This window comes from Panulirus ornatus, chromosome 9 (genome assembly GCF_036320965.1).
Source record: "Panulirus ornatus isolate Po-2019 chromosome 9, ASM3632096v1, whole genome shotgun sequence".
Taxonomy (NCBI): domain Eukaryota; kingdom Metazoa; phylum Arthropoda; class Malacostraca; order Decapoda; family Palinuridae; genus Panulirus; species Panulirus ornatus.
This window is the reverse complement of record NC_092232.1, coordinates 42,991,076-43,010,491: the sequence shown is the minus strand read 5'-3', so window position 1 is coordinate 43,010,491 and position 19,416 is coordinate 42,991,076. Positions and strand designations below refer to the sequence as shown.

At 46.7% G+C, this 19,416-nt stretch overlaps 2 protein-coding genes across 3 annotated transcripts; both read right to left on the bottom strand.

Moving 5' to 3' along the window:
- Positions 1–216: 216 nt before the first annotated feature.
- LOC139750369 (uncharacterized) lies at positions 217–2,518 on the bottom strand. The gene is made up of 2 exons (XM_071665088.1): positions 1,796–2,518; positions 217–1,594 (listed from the first exon to the last, which is right to left on the bottom strand). Exons 1-2 carry the CDS (start codon positions 2,501–2,503, stop codon positions 308–310), a joined length of 1,995 nt encoding a protein of 664 aa, XP_071521189.1. The 5' UTR covers positions 2,504–2,518; the 3' UTR covers positions 217–307.
- Positions 2,519–4,647: 2,129 nt separating this feature from the next.
- LOC139750370 (uncharacterized) lies at positions 4,648–6,931 on the bottom strand. Of its 2 annotated transcripts, none has more exons than XM_071665089.1 (2): positions 6,209–6,931; positions 4,648–6,169 (listed from the first exon to the last, which is right to left on the bottom strand). In XM_071665089.1, the coding sequence occupies exons 1-2, from the start codon at positions 6,914–6,916 to the stop codon at positions 5,444–5,446; spliced, it is 1,434 nt and encodes a 477-aa protein (XP_071521190.1). In that variant the 5' UTR covers positions 6,917–6,931; the 3' UTR covers positions 4,648–5,443. The 2 variants fall into 2 exon arrangements, with proteins under 2 accessions (XP_071521190.1, XP_071521191.1); XM_071665090.1 differs by having other exon boundaries at positions 6,248–6,931.
- Positions 6,932–19,416: the final 12,485 nt, after the last annotated feature.

Sequence of the window (19,416 nt, the reverse complement as noted above, 5' to 3'; positions counted from 1 at the left end):
AATGGCAGGTAATCTCACTAACTACCTTAGTTCACCAGGTAATGATGGGACCTAATATTACACTAAGATTATACCAGTTAACTTGGGTTTAGTAAAGACAATTATGAGCCATAAGGAACCCTTGATGGATTGACCTTAAGAAACGGAGGGAGAAAGAGAATGTGGAGGAAAGAGTCGACTTGCGTTTATACTTCACACTATATACGTTAAGCAGAATATTATGAATAAGTAAATGATAAAGAGAAAAACGCTACCCTCAGTGGTGGCAGGGGTCACCAGAATCAGCCTCAGACCTCAGTCCTTGTGTTCATGCTGGTGTAGGGATGTTAGCTGCTCGTTGTACGTTGCTGTATCGGTTAATGTTGGCGGTACGATTTGATGTGGGGGTACGGTTTGATGTGGGGGTATGGTTTGATTTGCGTTGAAGATTTAATCCGGGGATGTTAGTTGGTCGTTGTGCGTTATTGTATCGGGTATCAGTGTTTGGAGGATATGATCTGGGTCGAACGAGCTGCTGTATATGATCCACAGCCCTCTTGACGTCTCCTTGGTGTCCAAGAACGTCTATAACCTTATACTCTTCGGTTTTGTGAGGGATGTGGATGGTGACACCATATTCCTTTCTTATAGCGTCAACTGTGACTCCTGCCTGACCAATAATTTTGCCATGCAAACTTGTGTCCACGTATACCCTATCCAGTACATGTCCAGATGACCATAATCTAGAGGGACGATCCTTGTGGTTGACCTTGGAGGAGAGCGAGACAAGGTCCACATTAGTGACTTTAGAAAGGTCGACCACTCTCTGTATTTGGAAACAGGCGAGAGTGACCTTTTCACGTTCCCCTGTTATGACGATATACTTCTTATTGGGGTACGTAATGTTGACACTGAATTCCTTCTGTATGGATGAAACGTGGCTCCTAAGGTGATTTTGTTGTTTGAGTGGCACCTCCAGCCATTCTGTCCATCTTTTTTCTCTCTGGACATGTGGTGGTACATTGGGTAGTGTGGCAGCCGTCTCCTTCTTCTTCTTCACCTTCTTGGGTGCAGGCTTCCAAACCTCGTGGGCTAGTTGTGGGGTTTGTTTCTTTGCTGCACCCGACATAGCCATCTGGGCGTAGCTAGCCACCTGGGCTGGTGGGTCAGCCAGCATAGCTACACTCTTACTCGGTACCTGGGCTGGTGATGGTGGAGCAGCCTTTGTTTCTTCCATGGCTACAGCCTGCCTAACGACCCGGGGTTGTGGAGCAGCCTTCCTCACTACCTGCCAGGTTGGTTGGGCAGCCTTCTTTTGCTTCTTTCCAACATCCTTCTTAGACACCTGGGCTGGTAGGGTAGCCTTCTTTTTTCTCTTCTTGGATACAAGCTGCCAATCGAATGGGTCTGCTGGTGGGTCCGTTTCGTTCATGGATACAACCTCCTTAGCCACCTGGGCTGGTGGAGTAGCCTTCGTTTCCATAGGTACAACCTCCGTAGCCTCTTGGGCTGACCGGTCAGCCTTCGGTTGCTTCTTCTTTTTCTTCTTCTTGGCTACACCATCCTTAGCCACCTGGGCTGGTGGGACAGCCATTGTTTCTTCCATGGATACCACCTGGGCTGGTGGAGTAGCCTTCGTTTCCTTAGGTACAACCTCCGTAGCCACTTGGTCTGGCCGGTTAGCCTTCGGTTGCTTCTTCTTTTTCTTCTACTTGGCTACACCATCCTTAGCCACCTGGGCTGGTGGGATAGCCTTTGTTTCTTCCATGGATACAACCTGGGCTGTTGGAGTAGCCTTCGTTTCCATGGATACAACCTGGGCTGGTGGAGTAGCCTTCGTTTCCATGGATACAACCGGGGCTGGTGGAGTAGCCTTCGTTTCCATAGGTACAACCTCCGTAGCCACTTGGTGTGGCCGGTCATCCTTCGGTTGCTCCTTTTTCTTCTTCTTGGCTACACCATCCTTAGCCACCTGGGCTGGTTGGACAACATTTGCGGATACAACTTCCGTAGGCACCTGGGCTGGCCGGTCAGCCTTTATTTGTCTCTGTTTCTTCTTCTTGGCTACACCCTCCGTACCCACCTGGGCTGGAGGTGCAGTTGCCCGACTAGCATGAACGCGCCGCACTATATTACCTACTGAACAGATAACCACCGCGGCCATTAGGACCACGCAAGTGAACTGCATGTAGAAGGCCTGGATGAGGCTGACGTACGTCACCTTCTCCACAGGCTGGGCCACGAGCTGCCCAAGAGTTAGCAAGTTCTTGACAAGGAAGATAAACCTCCATATGTCGGTCACAGGCATGTTTGCCGCCGCCTCCACCGGTGGGGTGAAGGCCTGCACCTGCACCAGTCCGAAGACAGGGAGGTGGAGGGTGTGCGCCTGGACGTGTCTGTCCTCCAGGGTGGAGAGAAGCTGTGCCTCCTTCCTCAGGAGGGCGCTGTTGAGGATCCCGAAGCCTGTCACGATCAGCACGATGCACACAAGTACTACACAACAATATCTTTTAATAATCGACATTCTCAATTACAATTAAATAAATCAGTCCAATAAGAGGGAAGAAAACTAAAACTTTCGGAAGGAAAGAGTGGGTTGGAGACGACCCAGAAATTTGGTCTGTAGGTTGGTGGTGGCGGAGGTGGTGAAGGTGATTGCTCTTTGCCCATCTTCAGGAGTCAGTTTGAGGAGATCATTATGACGACTAGTTGTGATATATGAGGATGAATGAAAGTTGACTTTTTGATCTGTTGCAACTAGAAACGCACAGTCAACATGACCTACGACCTCCTGTCGTAACAGAAAAAGGAACCGTCAACATGACCATCCTCCTCAAGCGCTCAAGTTAAGGTGTGTGAGTGTGTGTGGATGTAGGCAAGATGAGAAGAAGGAGATATAGGCAGTATGTTTGAGGTAAGGAACCTGGATGTTCTAGCTTTAGGTGAAGCAAAGCTCAAGTGTAACGGGGAAGAATGGTTTTGGAATGTGTTAATGGTTTTAGGGATTACTGTAAGTCACACTGGTGGATAAAGATGCAACAGTGACGAAGATATGTGCTGCTAATTCTGCTGTCAGCCACTTCTGGTACCTTTGTTGCCACTGCTACTGCTACCATTTCTGCTACCTGTGCTATTACTAGAACTAAATCTGCTAGAATTACCATACTTTTCTTATAATAGGATCAGTCATGTGTGTGTGTGTGTGTGTGCCTGGTCATCACCATCTTCACTATATCTCAAGAAAATATATGACTTTTGTTTGCTGTTTCTTGTATATTATCCTTCCTGCAATGATGAGTTTGACTTCTCCTTGAAGAGGCTGTAGTGAAGATGAGAGTATAGTGAGGATGAGGTTGTAGTGAAGATGAGAGCAAGACAAAGATGAGGATGTTGTCAAGGTTGTAGTAAAGATGATGATGTAGCATAGATGAGGGAGTAGTGGAGATGTGGAATTAGTGAAGATGAAAGTGTAGGAAAGATAAGGGAATGATGAAGATGGCTCTGGGAACATAAATTCGTTGTGAAAATACAGATGTAGTGGTGACGGGGGCAATGTGATGACTGACTTACTAAGAGAGTAGATCTCTTTATTTTTCATGATTAAGTGAATTCAGGGTTATCGAGTGTGTATTGAAGATGAGTTTAATGGTGTCTCACAAGTGATACATGATTGTGTGTGTGTGTGTGTGTGTGTTTCTTCCAATTTACTCTCTCAACACTATAACTGGTTATTTGTATCAGTATTTTGTATAAAACTGCTTATTTCTTGTGAAATATCTGCAAGGACCATGAACTGATCATGACCTATTTACCTTTATCTATATTTCTCTCTCTGTCTCTCTACTTTCTAATCTCTCTCTCACTGGTACATAATAGCATTCTGTGGTCGAGGTAGCGATGTCAGCGCTACATAACGGCATTCTATGCTAGATGTAGTGAGATCATTGGTAAACATACATCGATGTAGCATTCCCAGATATCCAGCTGTGTATGTATGTCTGTGTGTGTGTGTTGGGTCTCTCAGTAGAGAGGGATTGGTGAGGGTCCTGCCATTGGGCAGGGACGATGGTGTTGGCACACACGAAACAGGGTCGGGCCGGTTGGCAGGGGTGTTTGTGTCGGCACAGGTAAGACAGGGTCGGGCCAGGGAGCAACAGAGACAACCACTAATTAAGTTTTTATCAATTGTTTACATTTTGTCAATTCAGTCCTTCGCCCCACCCCTCCACCCCTGGTGGTGGCGATGGTGAGGTGTTGGTGGTAGAGACGTTGCTGGTTATGGTAGTGGTAGTGGTTGGTTGATTGGTATTGACGGTCGAGACGGTGATACCAGTGTGGTAGTGGTGGTGATGATGGTGGTAATGATAGTGTGGCAGAGGAGGTGGTTGGTAGTGGTGGATGAGGGCTGGGTAAACCCCCTCCCCCCAACACTAGTAATTACACTAAGGAAGTAATGGCAGGTAATCTTACTAACTACCTTAGTTCACCAGGTAATGATGGGACCTAATATTACACTAAGATTATAGCAGTTAACTTGGGTTTAGTAAAGACAATTATGAGCCATAAGGAACCCTTGATGGATTGACCTTAAGAAACGGAGGGAGAAAGAGAATGTGGAGGAAAGAGTCGACTTGCGTTTATACTTCACACTATATACGTTAAGCAGAATATTATTAATAAGTAAATGATAAAGAGAAAAACGCTACCCTCAGTGGTGGCAGGGGTCACCAGAATCAGCCTCAGACCTCAGTCCTCGTGATCATGCTGGTGTAGGGATGTTAGCTGCTCGTTGTACGTTGCTGTATCGGTTAATGTTGGCGGTACGATTTGATGTGGGGGTATGGTTTGATTTGCGTTGAAGATTTAATCCGGGGATGTTAGTTGGTCGTTGTGCGTTATTGTATCGGGTATCAGTGGTTGGAGGATATGATCTGGGTCGAACGAGCTGCTGTATATGATCCACAGCCCTCTTGACGTCTCCTTGGTGTCCAAGAACGTCTATAACCTTATACTCTTCGGTTTTGTGAGGGATGTGGATGGTGACACCATATTTCTTTCTTATAGCGTCAACTGTGACTCCTGCCTGACCAATAATTTTGCCATGCAAACTTGTGTCCACGTATACCCTATCCAGTACATGTCCAGATGACCATAATCTAGAGGGACGATCCTTGTGGTTGACCTTGGAGGAGAGCGAGACAAGGTCCACATTAGTGACTTTAGATAGGTCGACCACTCTCTGTATTTGGAAACAGGCGAGAGTGACCTTTTCACGTTCCCCTGTTATGACGATATACTTTTTATTGGGGTACGTAATGTTGACACTGAATTCCTTCTGTATGGATGAAACGTGGCTCCTAAGGTGATTTTGTTGTTTGAGTGGCACCTCCAGCCATTCTGTCCATCTTTTTTCTCTCTGGACATGTGGTGGTACATTGGGTAGTGTGGCAGCCGTCTCCTTCTTCTACTTCACCTTCTTGGGTGCAGGCTTCCAAACCTCGTGGGCTAGTTGTGGGGTTTGTTTCTTTGCTGCACCCGACATAGCCATCTGGGCGTAGCTAGCCACCTGGGCTGGTGGGTCAGCCAGCATAGCTACACTCTTACTCGGTACCTGGGCTGGTGATGGTGGAGCAGCCTTTGTTTCTTCCATGGCTACAGCCTGCCTAACGACCCGGGGTTGTGGAGCAGCCTTCCTTACTACCTGCCAGGTTGGTTGGGCAGCCTTCTTTTGCTTCTTTCCAACATCCTTCTTAGACACCTCGGCTGGTAGGGTAGCCTTCTTTTTTCTCTTCTTGGATACAAGCTGCCAATCGAATGGGTCTGCTGGTGGGTCCGTTTCGTTCATGGATACAACCTCCTTAGCCACCTGGGCTGGTGGAGTAGCCTTCGTTTCCATAGGTACAACCTCCGTAGCCTCTTGGGCTGGCCGGTCAGCCTTCGGTTGCTTCTTCTTTTTCTTCTTCTTGGCTACACCATCCTTAGCCACCTGGGCTGGTGGGACAGCCATTGTTTCTTCCATGGATACAACCTGGGCTGGTGGAGTAGCCTTCGTTTCCTTAGGTACAACCTCCGTAGCCACTTGGTCTGGCCGGTTAGCCTTCGGTTGCTTCTTTTTCTTCTTCTTCTTGGCTACACCATCCTTAGCCACCTGGGCTGGTGGGACAGCCATTGTTTCTTCCATGGATACAACCTGGGCTGGTGGAGTAGCCTTCGTTTCCATGGATACAACTTGGGCTGGTGGAGTAGCCTTCGTTTCCATGGATACAACCGGGGCTGGTGGAGTAGCCTTCGTTTCCATAGGTACAACCTCCGTAGCCACTTGGTGTGGCCGGTCATCCTTCGGTTGCTCCTTTTTCTTCTTCTTGGCTACACCATCCTTAGCCACCTGGGCTGGTTGGACAACCTTTGCGGATACAACTTCCGTAGGCACCTGGGCTGGCCGGTCAGCCTTTATTTGTCTCTGTTTCTTCTTCTTGGCTACACCCTCCGTACCCACCTGGGCTGGAGGTGCAGTTGCCCGACTAGCATGAACGCGCCGCACTATATTACCTACTGAACAGATAACCACCGCGGCCATTAGGACCACGCAAGTGAACTGCATGTAGAAGGCCTGGATGAGGCTGACGTACGTCACCTTCTCCACAGGCTGGGCCACGAGCTGCCCAAGAGTTAGCAAGTTCTTGACAAGGAAGATAAACCTCCATATGTCGGTCACAGGCATGTTTGCCGCCGCCTCCACCGGTGGGGTGAAGGCCTGCACCTGCACCAGTCCGAAGACAGGGAGGTGGAGGGTGTGCGCCTGGACGTGTCTGTCCTCCAGGGTGGAGAGAAGCTGTGCCTCCTTCCTCAGGAGGGCGCTGTTGAGGATCCCGAAGCCTGTCACGATCAGCACGATGCACACAAGTACTACACAACAATATCTTTTAATAATCGACATTCTCAATTACAATTAAATAAATCAGTCCAATAAGAGGGAAGAAAACTAAAACTTTCGGAAGGAAAGAGTGGGTTGGAGACGACCCAGAAATTTGGTCTGTAGGTTGGTGGTGGCGGAGGAGGTGAAGGTGATTGCTCTTTGCCCATCTTCAGGAGTCAGTTTGAGGAGATCATTATGAATAGTTGTGATACAGGAGGATGAATGAAAGTTGACTTTTTGATCAGTCGCAACTAGAAACGCACAGTCAACATGACCTACGACCTCCGGTCGTAACAGAAAAAGGAACCGTCAACATGACCATCCTCCTCAAGCGCTCAAGTTAAGGTGTGTGAGTGTGTGTGGATGTAGGCAAGATGAGAAGAAGGAGATATAGGCAGTATGTTTGAGGTAAGGAACCTGGATGTTCTAGCTTTAGGTGAAGCAAAGCTCAAGTGTAACGGGGAAGAATGGTTTTGGAATGTGTTAATGGTTTTAGGGATTACTGTAAGTCACACTGGTGGATAAAGATGCAACAGTGACGAAGATATGTGCTGCTAATTCTGCTGTCAGCCACTTCTGGTACCTTTGTTGCCACTGCTACTGCTACCATTTCTGCTACCTGTGCTATTACTAGAACTAAATCTGCTAGAATTACCATACTTTTCTTATAATAGGATCAGTCATGTGTGTGTGTGTGTGTGTGCCTGGTCATCACCATCTTCACTATATCTCAAGAAAATATATGACTTTTGTTTGCTGTTTCTTGTATATTATCCTTCCTTCAATGATGAGTTTGACTTGTCCTTGAAGAGGCTGTAGTGAAGATGAGAGTATAGTGAGGATGAGGTTGTAGTGAAGATGAGAGCAAGACAAAGATGAGGATGTTGTCAAGGTTGTAGTAAAGATGATGATGTAGCATAGATGAGGGAGTAGTGGAGATGTGGAATTAGTGAAGATGAAAGTGTAGGAAAGATAAGGGAATGATGAAGATGGCTCTGGGAACATAAATTCGTTGTGAAAATACAGATGTAGTGGAGACGAGGGCAATGTGATGACTGACTTACTAAGAGAGTAGATCTCTTTATTTTTCATGATTAAGTGAATTCAGGGTTATCGAGTGAGTAGTGAAGGTGAGTTTAATGGTGTCTCACAAGTGATACATGATTGTGTGTGTGTGTGTGTGTGTGTGTGTGATAGTGCGTGTGTTGAAGTGGTAGACAGGCATCATTCGCTGGCGAAAGTTGGAGTTTTTTCGTACATTTTGTGCATTTTTTGGTTGTAAGAGCATCGAAGGCATTGATCAGTAAACCTGCTTCCTGTATGTTTTTGATGAAACGCCGTGTCTAAGACCGTGAGATACGATGTAGATAATTGGCTAGCCTTCATCGCATTCGTTATGTCTGTGTACCGTGTGTTTACCTCCTTCCAACGGGGCACCAGAGAGGCAGTCTTACAAGGCTCTTTCGTGCCAGACCGGGTGGCTCAAGACTGGTAAATGATGCCATATCTGTTCTCAGCAAGGGTAATGCAGGGGATGGAGGGGATCTCTAGGTAGGAGTGACCTATCTTTAGGGGGGGGGGTTGACCTGCTGCTGCTGCTGTTGTTATGCTGCATCCTGTATCCTGATTTACTGACCTGGCGTTGCCTTTGACCAGAGTAGGTTTTACCATGTGGACATCTTCAGTGTGTTGTTCATCGTAGTTGATTTACATGTACTTGTTGATGTGGTGGTGGTTCTTGCCAGCTCAACAGCCGTACTTACTGACCTGATGATGGCTGAACAGCCGTACCTACTGACCAGGTCTCTGAAGGACGTATCTTATCATCGATATACAAGTTAAGACAGGGAGAGGAATGGACCTTAAAGAGGAGGAGAACAGTGGACTGTGTGTTAAGACAAGACTGTAGGTCTGTGTCTTCCAATCCATAGTTCAACCATTCTTGTCTTGTGGCAGTTCGACTCAAAGTCTCGGGACATCAGACCTGAGCGAAATGTTCCTTCATCCAAAACGTATAACGCCTTCCTTTCCTTATCAAGTCTTTCTGGTTTATGAATGATTGTTTCTCAACAAGTTTCGCACGATCAATCTGCTCTATGGATTCATAGCCGCCTTTCCATTGGACAAAAGAACAACTTACAACTCTCTTTTCTCCTCCATCTTGGATGACTCTTACACTCCCACACACACGTCGTGAAGCGCCTATCATCATTAACCATATGTACCTCCCCACAATAATGTCTCCGCGCAGTCCACAAGACACTTCTCTCCTTGGTCATAAGCTAAGCTTTCTGACCAGACTGCGCCATCCATCCTCATTTTTGGAAGGAGTGAGCAAGTACGCCTGTACTTGTTCATCTGTTTTGCGTTTGTCTGTAAACCAAAATTCTCTACTTGTATTCATATACTGATAGAGATACAAAAAAAGAAGTAATGGCCCTTCTAACCCTTCCAAGTACCTACCCACCACCTCCGAAAGTCATAGTTCTTAACGTGTCTAGAGACTCGTCCCGTCTTTCTCTTCGCTCAAGAGCGTAGCTTTCACAAGATGGCATCCACCTACAACACCTACAATCATCAGTCTCATGTCTGGTCGTCGTCTCTGAGAGACTTTAAGGGATACTGAGTTGTATGTTGTACATCCTGAGATGAATCGAAAGTATTTTTTTGACAGTGTAGCAATCGAGGCTTCAACTTCAAGTGCCACTCATTCAATTTTTTCTCCCTCACTGTCTCATTTCTTTTTTCTCTCTCAGTAGCGGTGGTATATTAGGGGTGGGTGGGGAGAGGGGGTTACATGGGAAGAAATGGCAGTAGGACACCTGTTACTGTACAACATGGTTACCTCGGGAAAGATTCCTCATCTGTGTGTCGGGAGGTAAATATATTTCTTTCCATCATACCACACCCGATTTTTTTCTTCGCAATAGATCTTCCAGTCTCTTCCGAACGTTTGAACTGTGTTTACATCAATCATATTATGGGATGATTTATTCCTGTGTTCAGTTAACGACTTAACTTCTTCCCAGTTCTGTACTGAATCTTTTTTTTTTCCCGTAATTTCAAAAAAGATATTTCTGGTTCCCTTGTGCTTTTGTAGTTGAAAGAATCATGATTGACTATTCAAATTATCTTTGACTCAAAAACCTGTATAAGATCGCTCTTAAATCTTCGTTTTCTATACAAAACAAGATCAGTTCCTTGTAGAGTTTGCATATTTCTGGCAGCTCTTCATTACGCAAATTTATCTTCGTCCTTCCTGTAATACCAACTAAAGCCGCATAGGATATGCAGGGTGTGACTAGACCAACGCATGATATGAACTGGTTCGCTGGGAAAAGTGTGGTTCTTCTTTCTTGTGCACCAGAGTTGGTCGCTGTGGGTACTATGGTTCACCGTGTTGATGAAGTGCCGGTTTGCATTTGGTTTTTAGGTGGATTGGTTTCACTGTTTCTGACAATATAACATTCTTCAAAGCAAACACCTGATCCACACATCCTCTACCACTTCTGAAACCACATTGTTCGTCCCAAATCTGATGTTCAGTACATGCCTTCGCCTTCACCCTCTCAATCAATACCCTCCCATATAATTTCCCAGGAATACTCAACAAACTTATACCTCTGTAACTTGAGCACTCACCTTTATCCCCTTTTCCTTTGTACAATGGCACTATGCAAGGCATTCCGCCAATCCTCAGGCACTTCACCATGAACCATACATACAATGAATAACCTTCCGTACATTAGGGCACCCAGACCCAGCCACGTCACATGCTGGGCATCCAGACCCAACCACCTCACATGCTGGGCATCCAGACCCAGCCATCTCACATGTGGGCACCCAGACCCAGCCACCTCACATGCTGGGCACCCCGACCCAGCCACCTCACATGTTGGGCATCCAGACCCAGCCACCTCAACATGCTGGCCACCCAGACCCAACCACCTCACATGCTGGGCATCCAGACCCAACCACCTCACATGCTAATGATACTGAATCCAAAGAACAATTATTATATAATACACATGGGGGGGAAACGATCTCGGTTGCGAGGAAAATATGTCACTGAAGAGAAGTTTCGACTTCTGAACAGGACACCCACTTTCTTAGAGGCAGACTTAGCAGCTTAGAGATGAGACCCCGATGCCACATCCCGTCAAAAGCCTTAGATATGTCAAGGGCAAATACACAAGACTCCCCAAAATCTTTCAGGGATGATGACCAGACATTAGTAAAGTAGGAAAGAATATCACCAGTGGATCTCGCCTCACACAAGCCATACTGGTTATCAGAGAGAAGACTGTGGTTTTGGAGGTGTTTAAGGATATGGGAGTTGAGGAGGGATTCAAAGAGTTTGGAAATGGTAGATGTCAAAGCAGTAGGACGATAGTTAGAGGGGTATTAACGGTCGCCCATCTTAGGGATGGGATGTATCAATTCCAGAAGTAAAAGTTTTGTTTTTTACACAGAAATGACACACTCAGCACACGGGGATGGAAACCATCAGGGCCGTAAGCTTTGCTTGTGTCCAGAGAAAGATTTACTTTTTGGACAGTCCGAAAAGAGATTACAAGAAGGAACATAGGATTAGTAAGAGGAGCATCAGGGGTGAAGGAATGTTAGAATCATAAAAGGTGGAGTTAGAAGAGAAACGGAAACCAAAGAGGATTGCTTTGTCTACGGGAGAGACAGCCATAGGACCGTCAGAACGGAAAAGTGAAGGAAAGGTAGAGCGACAGAAGTTGTTCGAGATGCCCTTAGCTAAAGACCAGAAATACCTATCAGTCGATGACGAGGAGAGGTTATCACACGGATAACGTGCTTGTAATGATTACTGGCAGTGATAAATACTGATTAGGAGCCAGAGGAAGGAGAGTTTTTCCAGCCTGATATGCCTGATCCCTTGCCTGAGTGGCCTCAGAACAGGGGCGGTTGAATCAGGGACTGGAGGAAGAGGTCGCCTTGGGGGAAGAGGGGATAAATGCTTCCATTACCGCAACGATAACCACTGCTGTGCGTTTGGCGAAGACAGAAGCATCACTATCTGGACGGTAGCACCCGCCACAGGTCCCACCACCAGGCCACATACCAGCGCTCCACAAGGATTTTTTTTTTTTTTTCCGTTTTCTTTATCTTAACTCGAGTTCCACGTTCCATCAGATCTTCCATCTCAGAACTTAGTTATACAACTGCAGGAGAGCAGCTCTGCCGCCAGTAGCAGGGCAGTGCAGGTGCTCGAGCTCACGAGCGTTATTATGTTTTTTCTCTCCAACTGACTCCAGGACACACACTCCCCCCCCCCCCCCCACCCCACCCCAGAGAGAGAGAGAGAGAGAGAGAGAGAGAGAGAGAGAGAGAGAGAGAGAGAGAGAGAGAGAGTGTGTGTGTGTGTGTGTGTGTGTGTATGATAAGGACACAATAGGATGATTGCACGGCTGATAACCCTAAAGTAGCCACCAACAATGGAGTCTCCACGAGATATGAGGACGAATAACACCAGCATTATATCCATTCCATGTTATGTATTGAACAGTGTAGTACACCCACCAGCCACTAGGGTCACCTAAGACTACGTCTGTGTCAACCACTGGTCTCCTGCACGAGGCCTCACCTGTTCTCTTCGTCTTTTCATTAATCTCGATCTCAGCCACCTTATCTTCCCGGCATGACACGTTCTTATCATGGACGCCTGTGGCGTTGCTCTGGTTGGCTTCCGTGTGATACTTCACTGGCGTTCGGGTTCGTTCGGATGGTCGCGATTGACATAACCCCATGATAAAGGCCGGGGCGGATTCCCAGCCGGATTATCCCTGGGGAACAACGAGTCATAAGAGGGAGGAGTGTCGTCCATCGTCGGCACCAGCGGACCCACCTCCTCTCCACGGTATCCCTCACTCCCGCTGACAGACGACGGATCCCACTGCTGACGGTGGGGCTGAAGGACGTGGCTGCCGTAGGTTGGTGAGCGGCTTAAGGATGAGTCTGGGGTCAGTGGGGCTACCTCCAGTGGACCCCTTGGCTCGATCCTTGGTTGCTGGCTGCTGTACAGGCTCCGGACTTGGTCTGGGGTCAGCTGGACGGTGAGTGGGGGTTCAGAGGTGAGCTGCGAGGTACTGGAACACTCCTGCTGGCTGCTGTATAGCCTCCGGACTTGGTCTGGGGTCAGCCGCACGCTGAGTGGGGGTTCCGGGATGAAGGGTGAGGAGGGAGGTGTCTGCCGCAGCAGACGGCACGTATTACCGTAGCAGCAATCCTGAGGTTCGTGGGCCAAGACTTGGGTCTGCCTGCATGGCGACCCACCTCCGGAACAGACAGCAGAGCTCTCCCTTACGCACCGTCCCTCCTTCGGGTTAAACATGTCCTCTGGTTGGCAGGAGACGTTTGCTCACTACCCACAACGGCACCTGCTATCGTGCAGTCAGTCAGCACTGGCCAAAGTTCGTGGGAAGCGCCAACCCTCGGGTTATTTTGGGAGTGCTAGGCTGCCCCGGGAACTTCCTGAGCATCGCATGAGTGACATCATCCACCTGCCACGGGCGATCGATCAGGTCTTGGCTGTCGTACGGTTGAATCATCTATCGTCGGTCATTTCGACGTTGTCCCAAGAGGCGTTCCTTATAGCAGAGGGCGGGGTTTACACCCTGGCGGCCACTGTGCCAACAGCGGCGTCTGGCTGACTGTGCCTGGCTATCAATACAGACGGGGATCAGCGCCGCAAATGCGCTGCACAGAACACCTGATTCTTGGCAGATCCTGACACATGATTGGTCAACTCTTGTCTCACTTGTTAAATATGTACATATATGTACCACACAAACCGTTTGTGGTTCCCTCTGTCGGTAAGGCGAAGAACCAATGTTACGTCCTAATCAAAAGGCATTACTATCGCTAGCATGAGCGATGACGTAGGAGATCGGTTATCATATATGTGTGAAATAAGATCTATTCAGCAAGAGGTATGACGTCACTTATAACTGCATGTTGACGCTGAGCTTACTACATCAAGACAATGAGAAACCTGCATGGAATTATGGTAGTCGAATTCGACGAGCAACAAGATTCGGTAGACAATTTACACCGTGACATTTGCATTGTAGAAAATGGGATCGGTCATGAATAACTGCTGCCCTAACGTTCATTTCCATAATAAACATCAGTGATAATCATACGTTTATTGCCAAGTGAAATGCTAAACGAAGAAACTACACACATAAGTTAAACCGACCGACGCTCGTTAACCCTTGCAATCTGGTCCAGTCCTCCGGCCTGTTTGTTGCCGCTGTTCCCCTCAGCTGACGCCCCCAACCCTCACATACCCAGGCGCATCCTGGGGAGGGGGTCATCATTCTCTCACGTACAAACAGACCTGCACGGCGGTAATCCACTGTTCCTCACTGTGGCGTGAGTGTGGGAAGTCGTGATGGATATGTCAGGTGGGCAGCGACAATGCTGGTCCACCTCACACACACACACACACACAAAACAGCCTCTACCCCCCCCCCCCCCACACACACACACACGCACACTGACCTTCCTCTATCTCCCCCGTCCATCTCTCTTGTCTGGCTTTGTGTAAGTATTAACCCTTGCGACATACGTACATACTTACCCAAATGTATATTTACACACACTCATAAATTATATTACAACACATCTGATAACACGTATCGTCTCTCACTGTTAAGCGGGACAAGCCACTTCAACCACTATCTTGTTTTTATATATCTATCACCATCATCGTCATCATTCACAGTCAAGTGATGCAAGAAATGTACACCTTAGTTTGTCACTTGGATTCACGTTTGACTCATGCCAAAAGTTTACCTTCAAGCCTTTGGATGTTATTAAGACATATTTTTGTTGTTTGTGGAATGAACAGTGTTCACAAGCCTACATTATTATTATTATTATAAATGGCAATGCAATTATCATCCACATCTGTATGCCCAATCCTGTTCCTCATCAAATACCTGCGAACTGACTGTTACAAATTATTCTCAATGTTTTCAATGTTGCTCACAAAACATCACAGTCACGGACCTTGGTCAAGTCAAGAGATGACGTGTTGCACTCCGTTCACTAATGATAACCGTGACACAAACGGGGAAAAATGAACACGATAAGTTCCCAAGTGCACTTTCGTTTAATAATCACATCATCAGGGGAGACAGAAGAGAGAAATATAACAGTCAGTTGATGTACAACGAAGAGACGTAGCTAGGACACAACTGTAAACAAGTTTTTACGTACTAATTCCTTACATTATTCTTACAATATGATAATTCTCTCCTTACTAGATAAACAAGAGTACAAGAGTACACGTCATTGTCATCTATCCCCCACCCTTCCCCCAAGTGGGAGTGATGTGAGTGTGGGGTTTTCAGGGTGGGTGTCAGCCTCGCGCATGACAGCACGTCCCTCCTTACCACTCGTGACCCTACAGGGCTGGTACAATCAGTAGCTTCCCCCATTTAACAGCACATGTGATACTGTATACTATATGCTTACTTGCAAGTAATAATATTCTCAATATAACTTATAACAACTGTATGTCAATAATACTAAACAATCATACAAGTTAGACACAAATGAGAACAGTGGTAACCATCCGCTCCCTTGTTTATTCCATGGCAGCTTATCTTTCTGCCCGCTAGAGGCGTGGGCACCAGATAACTGTACACACAATCAGATCTCTCCTCGTGCAACTCTTTCCCCTATTACACACACACACACACACACACACACACACACACATATATATATATATATATATATATATATATATATATATATATATATATATATATATATATATATATATATATATATATTGTTACAATCTCAGTACTTATTCAGGCAAGGTCGCCAGTAACATATGTTACAAATACTACTGTTCCTTGTCTTGCAAGGACGTTATAGATTTGTTAAGTTGCACAACTCAGGATAACACAATAATAAAGTTATGGGACTGAATTAAAGACCAGCATTACATTAAATCTACTTATAATGAAAGAATTCAAGTGTACAAAGATAGGCACATAAATCAAGCATGAAACATTACGTTAACACTGAACATAAGAGTTAACATTGAACTTGAGATAACATTGAACATAAGATAACATTCCAGATAACATTTCAAGCCAAGAGTTCTCTTTCCTCTATGACAGTTCTTCGATAACATTACACTGATAATTATAACGGGCTTACAGCACAACTCTCAGGTAACGGGCTTATAACACAGCAGGGCTTACAGGCTTACAACACAGCAGGACTTACAGCAGGGGTGGACCACTTACCTCGCTGGGCTAGAAAGAGAGAGAACTCAGCGGGTGTCATGTGTATATATTACAGTCAAGACAAGCGTTCCCTGCTAGCTATACAACCTTACATTTTGATTGGCTATGGGACTCATAAATATTCTGATTGGTTGGAGGGACAGTCACACAAAACTGCGTAGATCACCCTCCCTCTTGTAAGCCTACAGGGATGACATGTCCAGTACGGTGGTGAAGTATTCCGCAGCTGATGACAACTTGATCCCCCCGCCTCGGAGAAGGATCGGGGTGCTCAAGGACAAATGACCATCTGGTTTCAAAATTAAATCAAAATTAAATTATTACGCCTAATGCTTGGTGTGAACTGAAGCTCGGAGGACGTCTCAGAGGGAGGCCTTAATCCTCGTCCTGATAAGAAATAACATACACAAGGACACACACGTTATATACACGAACATGTGAGCACAAACACACGTGTTCCGTAACACCCCCCTCCTTAAAGGAGAAAATTCCTGGAAGAGGAATTTTCTTAAGAGCGGGATAAACAATCAGCTAACACAATCTGTTAACACATGAGATGTGCTGAAAATAATGTAACGTAAAAATTATCCATAATATAACAAGGCCCACCTATTTAATTTCTGACTCCGTTCCCATAACTTGTGAACATTTTGAAAGGTTTGGTAGTCAGTACACTCTAAACTGATTGGCTGAAGAACACAAATATACAGTGTTATAATACAAATAGGAAAACAAAGGTTACTTCTAGTGATTGCCTGAAGAACACATACACCAAGTGCTACAATACAAATAGCAAAACAAAAGATCCCTCTTCATGGTGGGGCTTTCTGTTTGGGCTCAACATGGTTCTCTCTGTCCTCCTGCATGGGGACCTCACCAGCCTTTACAACACTGGCGGCATTCACAGCTAATCTGGTTAGAGCCTGCAAAATAAAACAGTTGAAAAGTAGGGTTCCTAACTATTAAGAGAGACTGTCTCACACTGCTCACTCCAAACATCTGATATTCTTCAATAAATCTGTCAGAGGGGTTACGACTGTTGCAAAATTTACAATGAACATCGTATAGTACCCAACTATATACAAGCAACACTTCAGTTCCCTTACGCCTCCGCCCGGGTCCCAAGTCTTCGAGGCACACGAAGCTACGTCGTCGACTTCGTCACACACGGCTACTGCTGGACGTAAGATGATGCAGACTGGCACCGTCGGTTCCAAGGGGGAGGATCACGACTGAAATATGGCTTAGGCATGTTGACGTGGCATAATCTCTGACCTCTGCGCCTATCGGGGGTAGAGACAAGGTAATATGAGTCTCCTACACTCCAGATAATGGTGCAGGAACCCTGAGAACGGACAGCCAAGGGTTGACCTGACTGCTGTAGTAGAAGCAACACCTCGTCGCCCGCCTCAAACCTTCTTGAACGAGATCGTTTGTCATACCATACGGTCCTTCCTTCCTGAGTCTCTCTTGAACGGGCGCGAGACAAATCCTCAGTCTCACCCACTGACTCTAGTTCGGACTCGTAAACAGCACAGGAGGTATCACACAGCTTCTCTTCACTAATTTCATCCTCAGGGAGAGTCTTCTCTCTTGAATGGGCATGAGACAAACCCTCAGTCTCAACGGAGTCTACACCAGGGGAGAGGGTATCACACAGCTTCCTCTCACTAGACTCACTCGTAGGGAGAGACTTAACTTCCTCCGTCTTAACGAAGTCTACACCAGGGGAGAGGGTATCACACAGCCTCTTCTCGCTGGCTTCACTCTCATGAAGCGTCTTTAAGTCCACTGTCTCAACTGAGGTTACACCAGGGGAGAGGGTATCACACAGCTTCCTCTCGCTGGTCTCAGTCGGGGGGAGAGTCTTAACTTCCTGCGTTTCAACGCAGTCTATACCAGGGGAGAGGGTATCACACAGCCTCCTCTCGCTGGTCTTCACTTCCTCCGTTTCAACGGCTATGTCCTCAGGCACACGGCCTGCCGTGCCAGCTGTCATAGACCTGGCATCATCGTGGTTGGAGACTAACTCTGGTACTTCTTCATCAAGCTGCACTGCCTCCGTGGACTCCACCGGGCCCGTTGGCAACACCAGCACTGGGTTCATCTTCCCACCCGCTAGGTCATTTCCTAACACAAAGTCCACACCTGAGACAGGTAACGTGTCTACAACCCCTATGAGAGCATGGCTCGTGAAGAGATCTGTTTCTACCCTCACATCGACTAGTGGAGCTTCCTTGGGACCTGACAGTCCATCTAGCAAGACTCGGTCTCCAAACTCTCCTCGCGGCACCAAGCCATCCAACATCAGGGACTGCAGAGAACCAGAATCCCGTAATACGGTCACTTTTCGTCGTACACCACATCTACTAACATAGCCCTCAGACAGGAACGCATTGTAGTTCCCACAGAACGGATCCTTAACTACACTCTCGCAACCCCTCTTTTTCCTAAGAGCAGGGACAGCCTCACCTACTTTACTAAGTGGCCCTAAAGTTGAGACGAGATTCACCGGTCTACTCATGGTAGAATCTCTGGATTCCTTCTCTCGAGCCCAGCAATCCCTCACCTGGTGCCCAGCCTTGCCACAATAAAAACAACTCTTAACTCTGTTGGAGTATTTCCCCTTACTTTCATGAGTTACCGACAAGGTAGCAGATTCAGGTGGGATTACATAATCATTGGTCCTCCCTCTGCCGTCGTAGCCCTTTGAATGCCTGCCCGCGTCAAGTTTGACATCTAACATGTACTCATCTGCTAGTTTCCCAGCCTCCTCAAAATCCTTCGTTGATTTAGTTATTACGTACTGCCGTACATCACGGGGTAGACCGTCCTTACATTTCTCGAACACAAATAGTTTCAGGACCGATTCAGCATCTATATAAGCTCCCGCGGAACGTACCCACTGCGCGCCTAACTTGTACTTCTCACAAAAGTGATCTAGGTAGGTTTGATCAGGGCGCTTATGCTTAGCTCGAAATCTGAGTCGGTGTGCTTCCGGACTTAAATGATAAGAATTTATCACTGCCTGCTTAACGACCTCATAATCACCACACTGGTCATCGTTCAACGCGGTGTATGTGGATTCAGCTTGGCCAAAAAGAAGGGGCCGCAAAACTGTCACCCAGGCTGACTTCGGCCAAGAGCAGTCACGGGCAGTCTGTTCAAATTTAAGGAAAAAGGAAGCCACATTATCTTCATCGAACTTAGGTACGAGATGTA